This window comes from Scyliorhinus torazame, chromosome 6, assembly GCF_047496885.1.
Source record: "Scyliorhinus torazame isolate Kashiwa2021f chromosome 6, sScyTor2.1, whole genome shotgun sequence".
NCBI classification, from domain to species: domain Eukaryota; kingdom Metazoa; phylum Chordata; class Chondrichthyes; order Carcharhiniformes; family Scyliorhinidae; genus Scyliorhinus; species Scyliorhinus torazame.
In genome coordinates, this window is record NC_092712.1 from 7986784 (window position 1) to 8004629 (window position 17846).

Sequence of the window (17846 nt, forward strand, 5' to 3'; positions counted from 1 at the left end):
AGGGGGCTCTGTGTCCAGAGACGGAGCCTGTCCCCAGGGGGCCCAGTGTCCGGAGGGGGAGCCTGTCCCCAGGGGGCTCTGTGTCCGGAGAGGGAGCCTGTCCCCAGGGGGCTCTGTGTCCGGAGAGGGAGCCTATCCCCAGGGGGCTCTGTGTCCGGAGAGGGAGCCTGTCCCCAGGGGGCTCTGTGTCCGGAGAGGGAGCCTGTCCCCAGGGGGCCCAGTGTCCGGAGAGGGAGCCTGTCCCCAGGGGGCTCTGTGACCGGAGGGGGAGCCTGTCCTCAGGGGGCCCAGTGTCCGGAGGGGGAGCCTGTCCTCAGGGGGCCCAGTGTCCAGAGAGGGAGCCTGTCCCCAGGGGGCTCTTTGTCCGGAGGGGGAGCCTGTCCCCAGGGGGCTCTGTGTCCGGAGAGGGAGCCTGTCCCCAGGGGGCTCTGTGTCCGGAGGGGGAGCCTGTCCTCAGGGGGCCCAGTGTCCAGAGAGGGAGCCTGTCCCCAGGGGGCTCTTTGTCCGGAGGGGGAGCCTGTCCCCAGGGGGCTCTGTGTCCGGAGGGGGAGCCTGTCCCCAGGGGGCTCTGTGTCCGGAGGGGGAGCCTGTCCCCAGGGGGCCCTGTGTCCGGAGGGGGAGCCTGTCCTCAGGGGGCCCAGTGTCCAGAGAGGGAGCCTGTCCCCAGGGGGCTCTGTGTCCGGAGAGGGAGCCTGTCCCCAGGGGGCCCTGTGTCCGGAGAGGGAGCCTGTCCCCAGGGGGCTCTGTGTCCGGAGAGGGTGCCTGTCCCCAGGGGGCTCTGTGTCCGGAGAGGGAGCCTGTCCCCAGGGGGCTCTGTGTCCAGAGAGGGTGCCTGTCCCCTTGGGGCTCTGTGTCCGGAGGGGGAGCCTGTCCCCAGGGGGCTCTGTGTCCGGAGAGGGAGCCTGTCCCCAGGGGGCTCTGTGTCCAGAGAGGGAGCCTGTCCCCAGGGTGCTCTGTGTCCAGAGAGGGAGCCTGTCCCCAGGGGGCCCTGTGTCCGGAGAGGGAGCCTGTCCCCAGGGGGCTCTGTAACCGGAGGGGGAGCCTGTCCCCAGGGGGCTCTGTAACCGGAGGGGGAGCCTGTCCCCAGGGGGCTCTGTGTCCAGAGAGGGTGCCAGTCCCCAGGGGGCTCTGTAACCGGAGGGGGAGCCTGTCCCCAGGGGGCCATATGTCCGGAGGGGGAGGCGGTCCCCAGGGGGCCCTGTGTCGGAGGGGGAGCCTGTCCCCAGTGGGCCCTGTTTCCGGAGAAGGAGCCTGTCCCCAGGGGGCTCTGTGTCCGGAGGGGGAGCCTGTCCCCAGGGGGCTCTGTGTCCGGAGGGGGAGCCTGTCCCCAGGGGGCCCTGTGTCCGGAGGGGGAGCCTGTCCCCAGGGGGCTATGTGTCCAGAGGGGGAGCCTGTCCCCAGGGGGCCCTGTGTCCGGAGGGGGAGCCTGTCCCCAGGGGGCTCTGTGTCCGGAGGCGGAGCCTGTCCCCAGGGGGCTCTGTGTCCGGAGGGGGAGCATGTCCCCAGGGGGCTCTGTGTCCAGAGAGTGCGCCTGTCCCCAGGGGGCTCTGTGTCCAGAGAGTGCGCCTGTCCCCAGGGGGCTCTGTGTCTGGAAAGGGAGCCTGTCCCCAGAGGACTCTGTGTCCGGAGGGGGAGCCCGTACCCAGGGGGCTCTGTGTCCAGAGGGGGAGTCTGTCCCCAGGGGGCTCTGTGTCCGGAGAGGGAGCCTGTCCCCAGGGGGCTCCGTGTCCAGAGAGTGCGCCTGTCCCCAGGGGGCTCCGTGTCCAGAGAGTGCGCCTGTCCCCAGGGGGCTCTGTATCCAGAGAGTGCGCCTGTCCCCAGGGGGCCCTGTGTCCGGAGGGGGAGCCTGTCCCCAGGGGGCCCTGTGTCCGGAGGGGGATCCTGTCCCCAGGGGGCCCTGTGTCCGGAGGGGGAGCCTGTCCCCAGGGGGCTCTGTATCCAGAGAGTGCGCCTGTCCCCAGGGGGCCCTGTGTCCGGAGGGGGAGCCTGTCCCCAGGGGGCCCTGTGTCCGGAGGGGGATCCTGTCCCCAGGGGGCCCTGTGTCCGGAGGGGGAGCCTGTCCCCAGGGGGCTCTGTATCCAGAGAGTGCGCCTGTCCCCAGGGGGCCCTGTGTCCGGAGGGGGATCCTGTCCCCAGGGGGCCCTGTGTCCGGAGGGGGAGCCTGTCCCCAGGGGGCTCTATGTCCGGAGGGGGAGCCTGTCCCCAGGGGGCCCTGTGTCCGGAGGGGGAGCCTGTCCCCAGGGGGCTTTGTGACCCGAGCTGTGGGGGGAATTTGCTCCAAAGCTGGTTCTGGGAGGGGTGGCTGCACGTCAATAGTAAAATTCCAATTAGCCTCTCGTGATTGGCCCACCACTTGCAGAGAAATAGCACTTCAGACCCCCCCATCCCCACCCCTCATCCTGACCCCAGGAATCCTGCCTGCGGGCAGGATAGGGCCTGCAAATTAGAACCATGTCCGGTGCTGCGTCCACACCCTCGGGGGGGGGGGGGGGGGCGGTGCTGAAACTGCTTCCCCCTAAGTTGGTCTTCAAAGGAATCTGGGTTAGTTTTTGACAAGGGGACGTGGATGTTGAGTGGAAATAGCAGTGAGGGTGGGAGATGCTGGGAAACCTGGATTCTCTAACCTGAAATCCCATTTCTCTCCAGGATTCAGAATCAGCTTTCAGAAATCAGAAAGGAGCTGGCGCAATATCAACATGAGGTAACTGTCCCACCAGCATCACACCCACCATACCAATATCAACATGGGGTAACTGTCCCACCAGCACCACACCCACCATACCAATATCAACATGAGGTAACTGTCCCACCAACACCGTACCCACCATACCAATATCAACATGGGGTAACTGTCCCACCAGCACCACACCCACCATACCAATATCAACATGGGGTAACTGTCCCACCAGCACCATACCCACCATACCAATATCAACATGAGGTAACTGTCCCACCAGCACCACACCCACCATACCAATATCAACATGGGGTAACTGTCCCACCAACACCGTACCCACCATACCAATATCAACATGGGGTAACTGTCCCACCAGCACCGTACCCACCATACCAATATCAACATGGGGTAACTGTCCCACCAGCACCGTACCCACCATACCAATATCAACATGGGGTAACTGTCCCACCAACACCGTACCCACCATACCAATATCAACATGGGGTAACTGTCCCACCAGCACCGTACCCACCATACCAATATCAACATGGGGTAACTGTCCCACCAACACCGTACCCACCATACCAATATCAACATGGGGTAACTGTCCCACCAGCACCGTACCCACCATACCAATATCAACATGAGGTAACTGTCCCACCAGCACCGTACCCACCATACCAATATCAACATGAGGTAACTGTCCCACCAGCATCACACCCACCATACCAATATCAACATGAGGTAACTGTCCCACCAGCACCGTACCCACCATACCAATATCAACATGAGGTAACTGTCCCACCAGCATCACACCCACCATACCAATATCAACATGAGGTAACTGTCCCACCAGCACCGTACCCACCATACCAATATCAACATGAGGTAACTGTCCCACCAGCATCACACCCACCATACCAATATCAACATGGGGTAACTGTCCCACCAACACCGTACCCACCATACCAATATCAACATGGGGTAACTGTCCCACCAGCACCGTACCCACCATACCAATATCAACATGGGGTAACTGTCCCACCAACACCGTACCCACCATACCAATATCAACATGGGGTAACTGTCCCACCAGCACCGTACCCACCATACCAATATCAACATGGGGTAACTGTCCCACCAACACCGTACCCACCATACCAATATCAACATGAGGTAACTGTCCCACCAGCACCGTACCCACCATACCAATATCAACATGAGGTAACTGTCCCACCAGCACCACACCCACCATACCAATATCAACATGGGGTAACTGTCCCACCAGCACCGTACCCACCATACCAATATCAACATGGGGTAACTGTCCCACCAGCACCGTACCCACCATACCAATATCAACATGGGGTAACTGTCCCACCAGCACCACACTCACCATACCAATATCAACATGGGGTAACTGTCCCACCAGCACCACACCCACCATACCAATATCAACATGAGGTAACTGTCCCACCAGCACCACACCCACCATACCAATATCAACATGAGGTAACTGTCCCACCAGCACCGTACCCTCCATACCAATATCAACATGGGGTAACTGTCCCACCAGCATCACACCCACCATACCAATATCAACATGGGGTAACTGTCCCACCAGCACCACACCCACCATACCAATATCAACATGAGGTAACTGTCCCACCAGCACCGTACCCACCATACCAATATCAACATGAGGTAACTGTCCCACCAGCACCGTACCCACCATACCAATATCAACATGGGGTAACTGTCCCACCAGCATCATACCCACCATACCAATATCAACATGAGGTAACTGTCCCACCAGCACCGCACCCACCATACCAATATCAACATGAGGTAACTGTCCCACCAGCATCACACCCACCATACCAATATCAACATGGGGTAACTGTCCCACCAGCACCGTACCCACCATACCAATATCAACATGGGGTAACTGTCCCACCAGCATCACACCCACCATACCAATATCAACATGAGGTAACTGTCCCACCAGCATCACACCCACCATACCAATATCAACATGGGGTAACTGTCCCACCAGCACCACACCCACCATACCAATATCAACATGGGGTAACTGTCCCACCAGCACCGTACCCACCATACCAATATCAACATGGGGTAACTGTCCCACCAGCACCGTACCCACCATACCAATATCAACATGGGGTAACTGTCCCACCAGCACCATACCCACCATACCAATATCAACATGAGGTAACTGTCCCACCAGCACCGTACCCACCATACCAATATCAACATGGGGTAACTGTCCCACCAGCACCACACCCACCATACCAATATCAACATGAGGTAACTGTCCCACCAGCACCACACCCACCATACCAATATCAACATGGGGTAACTGTCCCACCAGCACCATACCCACCATACCAATATCAACATGAGGTAACTGTCCCACCAGCACCACACCCACCATACCAATATCAACATGGGGTAACTGTCCCACCAGCACCATACCCACCATACCAATATCAACATGAGGTAACTGTCCCACCAGCATCATACCCACCATACCAATATCAACATGAGGTAACTGTCCCACCAGCACCGCACCCACCATACCAATATCAACATGAGGTAACTGTCCCACCAGCACCATACCCACCATACCAATATCAACATGGGGTAACTGTCCCACCAGCACCACACCCACCATACCAATATCAACATGGGGTAACTGTCCCACCAGCACCACACCCACCATACCAATATCAACATGGGGTAACTGTCCCACCAGCACCATACCCACCATACCAATATCAACATGGGGTAACTGTCCCACCAGCACCGTACCCACCATACCAATATCAACATGAGGTAACTGTCCCACCAGCACCACACCCACCATACCAATATCAACATGGGGTAACTGTCCCACCAGCATCGTACCCACCATACCAATATCAACATGAGGTAACTGTCCCACCAGCACCACACCCACCATACCAATATCAACATGGGGTAACTGTCCCACCAGCACCGTACCCACCATACCAATATCAACATGGGGTAACTGTCCCACCAGCATCACACCCACCATACCAATATCAACATGGGGTAACTGTCCCACCAGCACCACACCCACCATACCAATATCAACATGAGGTAACTGTCCCACCAGCACCACACCCACCATACCAATATCAACATGAGGTAACTGTCCCACCAGCACCGTACCCACCACACCAATATCAACATGAGGTAACTGTCCCACCAGCATCATACCCACCATACCAATATCAACATGAGGTAACTGTCCCACCAGCACCACACCCACCATACCAATATCAACATGGGGTAACTGTCCCACCAGCACCACACCCACCATACCAATATCAACATGAGGTAACTGTCCCACCAGCACCATACCCACCATACCAATATCAACATGAGGTAACTGTCCCACCAGCACCACACCCACCATACCAATATCAACATGAGGTAACTGTCCCACCAGCACCATACCCACCATACCAATATCAACATGAGGTAACTGTCCCACCAGCACCGTACCCACCATACCAATATCAACATGAGGTAACTGTCCCACCAGCACCACACCCACCATACCAATATCAACATGGGGTAACTGTCCCACCCGCACCACACCCACCATACCAATATCAACATGAGGTAACTGTCCCACCAGCACCATACCCACCATACCAATATCAACATGAGGTAACTGTCCCACCAGCACCGTACCCACCATACCAATATCAACATGAGGTAACTGTCCCACCAGCATCATACCCACCATACCAATATCAACATGGGGTAACTGTCCCACCCGCACCACACCCACCATACCAATATCAACATGAGGTAACTGTCCCACCAGCACCATACCCACCATACCAATATCAACATGAGGTAACTGTCCCACCAGCACCGTACCCACCATACCAATATCAACATGAGGTAACTGTCCCACCAGCACCACACCCACCAAACCAATATCAACATGAGGTAACTGTCCCACCAGCACCGTACCCACCATACCAATATCAACATGAGGTAACTGTCCCACCAGCATCATACCCACCATACCAATATCAACATGAGGTAACTGTCCCACCAGCATCCTACCCACCATACCAATATCAACATGGGGTAACTGTCCCACCAGCACCACACCCACCATACCAATATCAACATGAGGTAACTGTCCCACCAGCACCGTACCCACCATACCAATATCAACATGGGGTAACTGTCCCACCAGCACCACACCCACCATACCAATATCAACATGAGGTAACTGTCCCACCAGCATCATACCCACCATACCAATATCAACATGAGGTAACTGTCCCACCAGCATCACACCCACCATACCAATATCAACATGAGGTAACTGTCCCACCAGCATCACACCCACCATACCAATATCAACATGGGGTAACTGTCCCACCAGCATCACACCCACCATACCAATATCAACATGAGGTAACTGTCCCACCAGCATCATACCCACCATACCAATATCAACATGGGGTAACTGTCCCACCAGCATCATACCCACCACACCAATATCAACATGAGGTAACTGTCCCACCAGCACCATACCCACCACACCAATATCAACATGAGGTAACTGTCCCACCAGCACCACACCCACCCTACCAATATCAACATGGGGTAACTGTCCGACCAGCACCACACCCACCATACCAATATCAACATGAGGTAACTGTCCCACCAGCACCACACCCACCATACCAATATCAACATGAGGTAACTGTCCCACCAGCACCACACCCACCCTACCAATATCAACATGGGGTAACTGTCCCACCAGCATCATACCCACCATACCAATATCAACATGGGGTAACTGTCCCACCAGCATCACACCCACCATACCAATATCAACATGAGGTAACTGTCCCACCAGCACCACACCCACCCTACCAATATCAACATGGGGTAACTGTCCCACCAGCACCACACCCACCATACCAATATCAACATGAGGTAACTGTCCCACCAGCATCACACCCACCATACCAATATCAACATGGGGTAACTGTCCCACCAGCACCACACCCACCATACCAATATCAACATGGGGTAACTGTCCCACCAGCACCACACCCACCATACCAATATCAACATGGGGTAACTGTCCCACCAGCACCACACCCACCATACCAATATCAACATGAGGTAACTGTCCCACCAGCACCACACCCACCATACCAATATCAACATGGGGTAACTGTCCCACCAGCACCACACCCACCATACCAATATCAACATGAGGTAACTGTCCCACCAGCACCATACCCACCATACCAATATCAACATGAGGTAACTGTCCCACCAGCACCGTACCCACCATACCAATATCAACATGAGGTAACTGTCCCACCAGCATCATACCCACCATACCAATATCAACATGAGGTAACTGTCCCACCAGCACCACACCCACCATACCAATATCAACATGAGGTAACTGTCCCACCAGCACCGTACCCACCATACCAATATCAACATGAGGTAACTGTCCCACCAGCACCACACCCACCATACCAATATCAACATGAGGTAACTGTCCCACCAGCACCACACCCACCATACCAATATCAACATGAGGTAACTGTCCCACCAGCACCGTACCCACCATACCAATATCAACATGAGGTAACTGTCCCACCAGCACCGTACCCACCATACCAATATCAACATGGGGTAACTGTCCCACCAGCATCATACCCACCATACCAATATCAACATGAGGTAACTGTCCCACCAGCACCATACCCACCACACCAATATCAACATGAGGTAACTGTCCCACCAGCACCATACCCACCACACCAATATCAACATGAGGTAACTGTCCCACCAGCACCATACCCACCATACCAATATCAACATGGGGTAACTGTCCCACCAGCACCATACCCACCACACCAATATCAACATGAGGTAACTGTCCCACCAGCACCATACCCACCACACCAATATCAACATGAGGTAACTGTCCCACCAGCACCATACCCACCACACCAATATCAACATGAGGTAACTGTCCCACCAGCACCACACCCACCATACCAATATCAACATGAGGTAACTGTCCCACCAGCACCGTACCCACCATACCAATATCAACATGGGGTAACTGTCCCACCAGCACCACACCCACCATACCAATATCAACATGAGGTAACTGTCCCACCAGCATCATACCCACCATACCAATATCAACATGAGGTAACTGTCCCACCAGCACCGTACCCACCATACCAATATCAACATGGGGTAACTGTCCCACCAGCATCATACCCACCATACCAATATCAACATGAGGTAACTGTCCCACCAGCACCACACCCACCATACCAATATCAACATGGGGTAACTGTCCCACCAGCATCACACCCACCATACCAATATCAACATGAGGTAACTGTCCCACCAGCACCACACCCACCATACCAATATCAACATGGGGTAACTGTCCCACCAGCACCGTACCCACCATACCAATATCAACATGGGGTAACTGTCCCACCAGCACCACACCCACCATACCAATATCAACATGAGGTAACTGTCCCACCAGCATCATACCCACCATACCAATATCAACATGGGGTAACTGTCCCACCAGCATCATACCCACCATACCAATATCAACATGAGGTAACTGTCCCACCAGCACCGTACCCACCATACCAATATCAACATGAGGTAACTGTCCCACCAGCACCACACCCACCCTACCAATATCAACATGGGGTAACTGTCCGACCAGCACCACACCCACCATACCAATATCAACATGGGGTAACTGTCCCACCAGCACCACACCCACCATACCAATATCAACATGAGGTAACTGTCCCACCAGCACCACACCCACCCTACCAATATCAACATGGGGTAACTGTCCCACCAGCATCATACCCACCATACCAATATCAACATGGGGTAACTGTCCCACCAGCATCATACCCACCATACCAATATCAACATGAGGTAACTGTCCCACCAGCACCATACCCACCATACCAATATCAACATGGGGTAACTGTCCCACCAGCACCGTACCCACCATACCAATATCAACATGAGGTAACTGTCCCACCAGCATCACACCCACCATACCAATATCAACATGAGGTAACTGTCCCACCAGCACCATACCAATATCAACATGGGGTAACTGTCCCACCAGCACCGTACCCACCATACCAATATCAACATGAGGTAACTGTCCCACCAGCACCACACCCACCCTACCAATATCAACATGGGGTAACTGTCCGACCAGCACCACACCCACCATACCAATATCAACATGAGGTAACTGTCCCACCAGCACCACACCCACCATACCAATATCAACATGAGGTAACTGTCCCACCAGCACCACACCCACCCTACCAATATCAACATGGGGTAACTGTCCCACCAGCATCATACCCACCATACCAATATCAACATGAGGTAACTGTCCCACCAGCACCACACCCACCCTACCAATATCAACATGGGGTAACTGTCCCACCAGCATCATACCCACCATACCAATATCAACATGGGGTAACTGTCCCACCAGCATCACACCCACCCTACCAATATCAACATGGGGTAACTGTCCCACCAGCACCGTACCCACCATACCAATATCAACATGGGGTAACTGTCCCACCAGCATCACACCCACCATACCAATATCAACATGAGGTAACTGTCCCACCAGCACCACACCCACCCTACCAATATCAACATGGGGTAACTGTCCCACCAGCACCACACCCACCCTACCAATATCAACATGGGGTAACTGTCCCACCAGCACCACACCCACCATACCAATATCAACATGAGGTAACTGTCCCACCAGCACCACACCCACCATACCAATATCAACATGGGGTAACTGTCCCACCAGCACCACACCCACCATACCAATATCAACATGAGGTAACTGTCCCACCAGCACCACACCCACCATACCAATATCAACATGAGGTAACTGTCCCACCAGCACCATACCCACCATACCAATATCAACATGGGGTAACTGTCCCACCAGCACCGTACCCACCATACCAATATCAACATGGGGTAACTGTCCCACCAGCACCACACCCACCATACCAATATCAACATGGGGTAACTGTCCCACCAGCACCACACCCACCATACCAATATCAACATGGGGTAACTGTCCCACCAGCACCACACCCACCATACCAATATCAACATGAGGTAACTGTCCCACCAGCACCACACCCACCATACCAATATCAACATGAGGTAACTGTCCCACCAGCATCACACCCACCATACCAATATCAACATGAGGTAACTGTCCCACCAGCACCATACCCACCATACCAATATCAACATGGGGTAACTGTCCCACCAGCACCGTACCCACCATACCAATATCAACATGAGGTAACTGTCCCACCAGCACCGTACCCACCATACCAATATCAACATGGGGTAACTGTCCCACCAGCACCACACCCACCATACCAATATCAACATGGGGTAACTGTCCCACCAGCACCGTACCCACCATACCAATATCAACATGAGGTAACTGTCCCACCAGCACCGTACCCACCATACCAATATCAACATGGGGTAACTGTCCCACCAGCACCACACCCACCATACCAATATCAACATGAGGTAACTGTCCCACCCGCACCGTACCCACCATACCAATATCAACATGAGGTAACTGTCCCACCAGCACCGTACCCACCATACCAATATCAACATGAGGTAACTGTCCCACCAGCACCACACCCACCATACCAATATCAACATGAGGTAACTGTCCCACCAGCATCACACCCACCATACCAATATCAACATGAGGTAACTGTCCCACCAGCACCGTACCCACCATACCAATATCAACATGAGGCAACTGTCCCACCAGCACCGTACCCACCATACCAATATCAACATGAGGTAACTGTCCCACCAGCACCACACCCACCATACCAATATCAACATGAGGTAACTGTCCCACCAGCACCGTACCCACCATACCAATATCAACATGAGGTAACTGTCCCACCAGCACCGTACCCACCATACCAATATCAACATGAGGTAACTGTCCCACCAGCACCGTACCCACCATACCAATATCAACATGGGGTAACTGTCCCACCAGCACCACACCCACCATACCAATATCAACATGGGGTAACTGTCCCACCAGCACCGTACCCACCATACCAATATCAACATGAGGTAACTGTCCCACCAGCACCGTACCCACCATACCAATATCAACATGGGGTAACTGTCCCACCAGCACCACACCCACCATACCAATATCAACATGAGGTAACTGTCCCACCAGCACCACACCCACCATACCAATATCAACATGGGGTAACTGTCCCACCAGCACCGTACCCACCATACCAATATCAACATGAGGTAACTGTCCCACCAGCACCACACCCACCATACCAATATCAACATGGGGTAACTGTCCCACCAGCATCATACCCACCATACCAATATCAACATGAGGTAACTGTCCCACCAGCACCACACCCACCATACCAATATCAACATGAGGTAACTGTCCCACCAGCACCACACCCACCATACCAATATCAACATGGGGTAACTGTCCCACCAGCACCGTACCCACCATACCAATATCAACATGAGGTAACTGTCCCACCAGCACCACACCCACCATACCAATATCAACATGGGGTAACTGTCCCACCAGCACCACACCCACCATACCAATATCAACATGAGGTAACTGTCCCACCAACATCATACCCACCATACCAATATCAACATGGGGTAACTGTCCCACCAGCATCATACCCACCATACCAATATCAACATGAGGTAACTGTCCCACCAGCACCGTACCCACCATACCAATATCAACATGGGGTAACTGTCCCACCAGCACCACACCCACCATACCAATATCAACATGGGGTAACTGTCCCACCAGCACCGTACCCACCATACCAATATCAACATGAGGTAACTGTGCCACCAGCACCACACCCACCATACCAATATCAACATGGGGTAACTCTCCCACCAGCACCGTACCCACCATACCAATATCAACATGAGGTAACTGTCCCACCAGCACCGTACCCACCATACCAATATCAACATGGGGTAACTGTCCCACCAGCACCACACCCACCATACCAATATCAACATGAGGTAACTGTCCCACCAGCACCACACCCACCATACCAATATCAACATGGGGTAACTGTCCCACCAGCACCGTACCCACCATACCAATATCAACATGGGGTAACTGTCCCACCAGCACCACACCCACCATACCAATATCAACATGGGGTAACTGTCCCACCAGCACCGTACCCACCATACCAATATCAACATGGGGTAACTGTCCCACCAGCACCACACCCACCATACCAATATCAACATGGGGTAACTGTCCCACCAGCATCACACCCACCATACCAATATCAACATGAGGTAACTGTCCCACCAGCATCATACCCACCATACCAATATCAACATGGGGTAACTGTCCCACCAGCACCACACCCACCATACCAATATCAACATGGGGTAACTGTCCCACCAGCACCACACCCACCATACCAATATCAACATGAGGTAACTGTCCCACCAGCATCATACCCACCATACCAATATCAACATGGGGTAACTGTCCCACCAGCACCACACCCACCATACCAATATCAACATGAGGTAACTGTCCCACCAGCACCACACCCACCATACCAATATCAACATGGGGTAACTGTCCCACCAGCACCATACCCACCATACCAATATCAACATGGGGTAACTGTCCCACCAGCACCGTACCCACCATACCAATATCAACATGAGGTAACTGTCCCACCAGCACCACACCCACCATACCAATATCAACATGGGGTAACTGTCCCACCAGCACCACACCCACCATACCAATATCAACATGAGGTAACTGTCCCACCAGCACCACACCCACCATACCAATATCAACATGAGGTAACTGTCCCACCAGCACCACACCCACCATACCAATATCAACATGGGGTAGCTGTCCCACCAGCACCACACCCACCATACCAATATCAACATGAGGTAACTGTCCCACCAGCATCACACCCACCATACCAATATCAACATGAGGTAACTGTCCCACCAGCATCATACCCACCATACCAATATCAACATGGGGTAACTGTCCCACCAGCACCGTACCCACCATACCAATATCAACATGGGGTAACTGTCCCACCAGCACCATACCCACCATACCAATATCAACATGAGGTAACTGTCCCACCAGCACCGTACCCACCATACCAATATCAACATGGGGTAACTGTCCCACCAGCACCACACCCACCATACCAATATCAACATGAGGTAACTGTCCCACCAGCACCACACCCACCATACCAATATCAACATGGGGTAACTGTCCCTCCAGCACCACACCCACCATACCGATATCAACATGAGGTAACTGTCCCACCAGCATCACACCCACCATACCAATATCAACATGAGGTAACTGTCCCACCAGCACCGTACCCACCATACCAATATCAACATGAGGTAACTGTCCCACCAGCACCACACCCACCATACCAATATCAACATGGGGTAACTGTCCCACCAGCACCACACCCACCATACCAATATCAACATGAGGTAACTGTCCCACCAGCATCACACCCACCATACCAATATCAACATGGGGTAACTGTCCCACCAGCACCATACCCACCATACCAATATCAACATGAGGTAACTGTCCCACCAGCACCGTACCCACCATACCAATATCAACATGGGGTAACTGTCCCACCAGCACCGTACCCACCATACCAATATCAACATGGGGTAACTGTCCCACCAGCACCACACCCACCATACCAATATCAACATGGGGTAACTGTCCCACCAGCACCGTACCCACCATACCAATATCAACATGGGGTAACTGTCCCACCAGCACCACACCCACCATACCAATATCAACATGGGGTAACTGTCCCACCAGCACCACACCCACCATACCAATATCAACATGGGGTAACTGTCCCACCAGCACCGTACCCACCATACCAATATCAACATGGGGTAACTGTCCCACCAGCACCGTACCCACCATACCAATATCAACATGGGGTAACTGTCCCACCAGCACCATACCCACCATACCAATATCAACATGAGGTAACTGTCCCACCAGCACCACACCCACCATACCGATATCAACATGGGGTAACTGTCCCACCAGCACCGTACCCACCATACCAATATCAACATGGGGTAACTGTCCCACCAGCACCGTACCCACCATACCAATATCAACATGGGGTAACTGTCCCACCAGCACCATACCCACCATACCAATATCAACATGAGGTAACTGTCCCACCAGCACCACACCCACCATACCAATATCAACATGAGGTAACTGTCCCACCAGCACCGTACCCACCATACCAATATCAACATGAGGTAACTGTCCCACCAGCACCACACCCACCATACCAATATCAACATGGGGTAACTGTCCCACCAGCACCATACCCACCATACCAATATCAACATGAGGTAACTGTCCCACCAGCACCGTACCCACCATACCAATATCAACATGGGGTAACTGTCCCACCAGCACCATACCCACCATACCAATATCAACATGGGGTAACTGTCCCACCAGCACCACACCCACCATACCAATATCAACATGGGGTAACTGTCCCACCAGCACCGTACCCACCATACCAATATCAACATGGGGTAACTGTCCCACCAGCACCACACCCACCATACCAATATCAACATGGGGTAACTGTCCCACCAGCACCGTACCCACCATACCAATATCAACATGGGGTAACTATCCCACCAGCACCACTCCCACCATACCAATATCAACATGGGGTAACTGTCCCACCAGCATCATACCCACCATACCAATATCAACATGGGGTAACTGTCCCACCAGCACCGTACCCACCATACCAATATCAACATGGGGTAACTGTCCCACCAGCACCACTCCCACCATACCAATATCAACATGAGGTAACTGTCCCACCAGCACCACACCCACCATACCAATATCAACATGAGGTAACTCCCACCAGCACCACACCCACCATACCAATATCAACATGGGGTAACTGTCCCACCAGCACCGTACCCACCATACCAATATCAACATGAGGTAACTGTCCCACCAGCACCACACCCACCATACCAATATCAACATGAGGTAACTGTCCCACCAGCATCACACCCACCATACCAATATCAACATGGGGTAACTGTCCCACCAGCATCACACCCACCATACCAATATCAACATGGGGTAACTGTCCCACCAGCACCACACCCACCATACCAATATCAACATGAGGTAACTGTCCCACCAGCACCACACCCACCATACCAATATCAACATGGGGTAACTGTCCCACCAGCACCGTACCCACCATACCAATATCAACATGAGGTAACTGTCCCACCAGCACCACACCCACCATACCAATATCAACATGGGGTAACTGTCCCACCAGCACCATACCCACCATACCAATATCAACATGGGGTAACTGTCCCACCAGCACCGTACCCACCATACCAATATCAACATGAGGTAACTGTCCCACCAGCACCGTACCCACCATACCAATATCAACATGAGGTAACTGTCCCACCAGCACCACACCCACCATACCAATATCAACATGAGGTAACTGTCCCACCAGCATCATACCCACCATACCAATATCAACATGGGGTAACTGTCCCACCAGCATCATACCCACCATACCAATATCAACATGGGGTAACTGTCCCACCAGCACCATACCCACCATACCAATATCAACATGAGGTAACTGTCCCACCAGCACCATACCCACCATACCAATATCAACATGAGGTAACTGTCCCACCAGCACCACACCCTCCATACCAATATCAACATGAGGTAACTGTCCCACCAGCACCGTACCCACCATACCAATATCAACATGAGGTAACTGTCCCACCAGCACCACACCCACCATACCAATATCAACATGAGGTAACTGTCCCACCAGCACCGTACCCACCATACCAATATCAACATGGGGTAACTGTCCCACCAGCACCACTCCCACCATACCAATATCAACATGGGGTAACTGTCCCACCAGCATCATACCCACCATACCAATATCAACATGGGGTAACTGTCCCACCAGCACCGTACCCACCATACCAATATCAACATGGGGTAACTGTCCCACCAGCACCGTACCCACCATACCAATATCAACATGAGGTAACTGTCCCACCAGCACCGTACCCACCATACCAATATCAACATGAGGTAACTGTCCCACCAGCACCGTACCCACCATACCAATATCAACATGGGGTAACTGTCCCACCAGCACCACTCCCACCATACCAATATCAACATGGGGTAACTGTCCCACCAGCATCACACCCACCATACCAATATCAACATGGGGTAACTGTCCCACCAGCATCACACCCACCATACCAATATCAACATGGGGTAACTGTCCCACCAGCATCACACCCACCATACCAATATCAACATGGGGTAACTGTCCCACCAGCACCACACCCACCATACCAATATCAACATGAGGTAACTGTCCCACCAGCACCGTACCCACCATACCAATATCAACATGGGGTAACTGTCCCACCAGCACCGTACCCACCATACCAATATCAACATGGGGTAACTATCCCACCAGCACCGTACCCACCATACCAATATCAACATGAGGTAACTGTCCCACCAGCACCACACCCACCATACCAATATCAACATGGGGTAACTGTCCCACCAGCACCACACCCACCATACCAATATCAACATGGGGTAACTGTCCCACCAGCACCGTACCCACCATACCAATATCAACATGGGGTAACTGTCCCACCAGCATCACACCCACCATACCAATATCAACATGGGGTAACTGTCCCACCAGCATCACACCCACCATACCAATATCAACATGGGGTAACTGTCCCACCAGCACCACACCCACCATACCAATATCAACATGAGGTAACTGTCCCACCAGCACCACACCCACCATACCAA

At 53.2% G+C, this 17846-nt stretch overlaps 1 protein-coding gene across 6 annotated transcripts in view; it reads left to right on the top strand.

Annotated features, from left to right (window-relative positions):
* The window catches only part of LOC140424662 (IQ motif and ankyrin repeat domain-containing protein 1-like), a 775223-nt gene that overhangs the window by 295116 nt on the left and 462261 nt on the right, over positions 1-17846 (top strand). For all 6 annotated transcript variants that reach the window (XM_072507911.1, XM_072507913.1, XM_072507908.1 and 3 more), the window contains one exon: positions 2647-2701. In XM_072507911.1, the coding sequence (XP_072364012.1) occupies positions 2647-2701 (55 nt within the window). The remainder of the gene's footprint in view (positions 1-2646; positions 2702-17846) is intronic.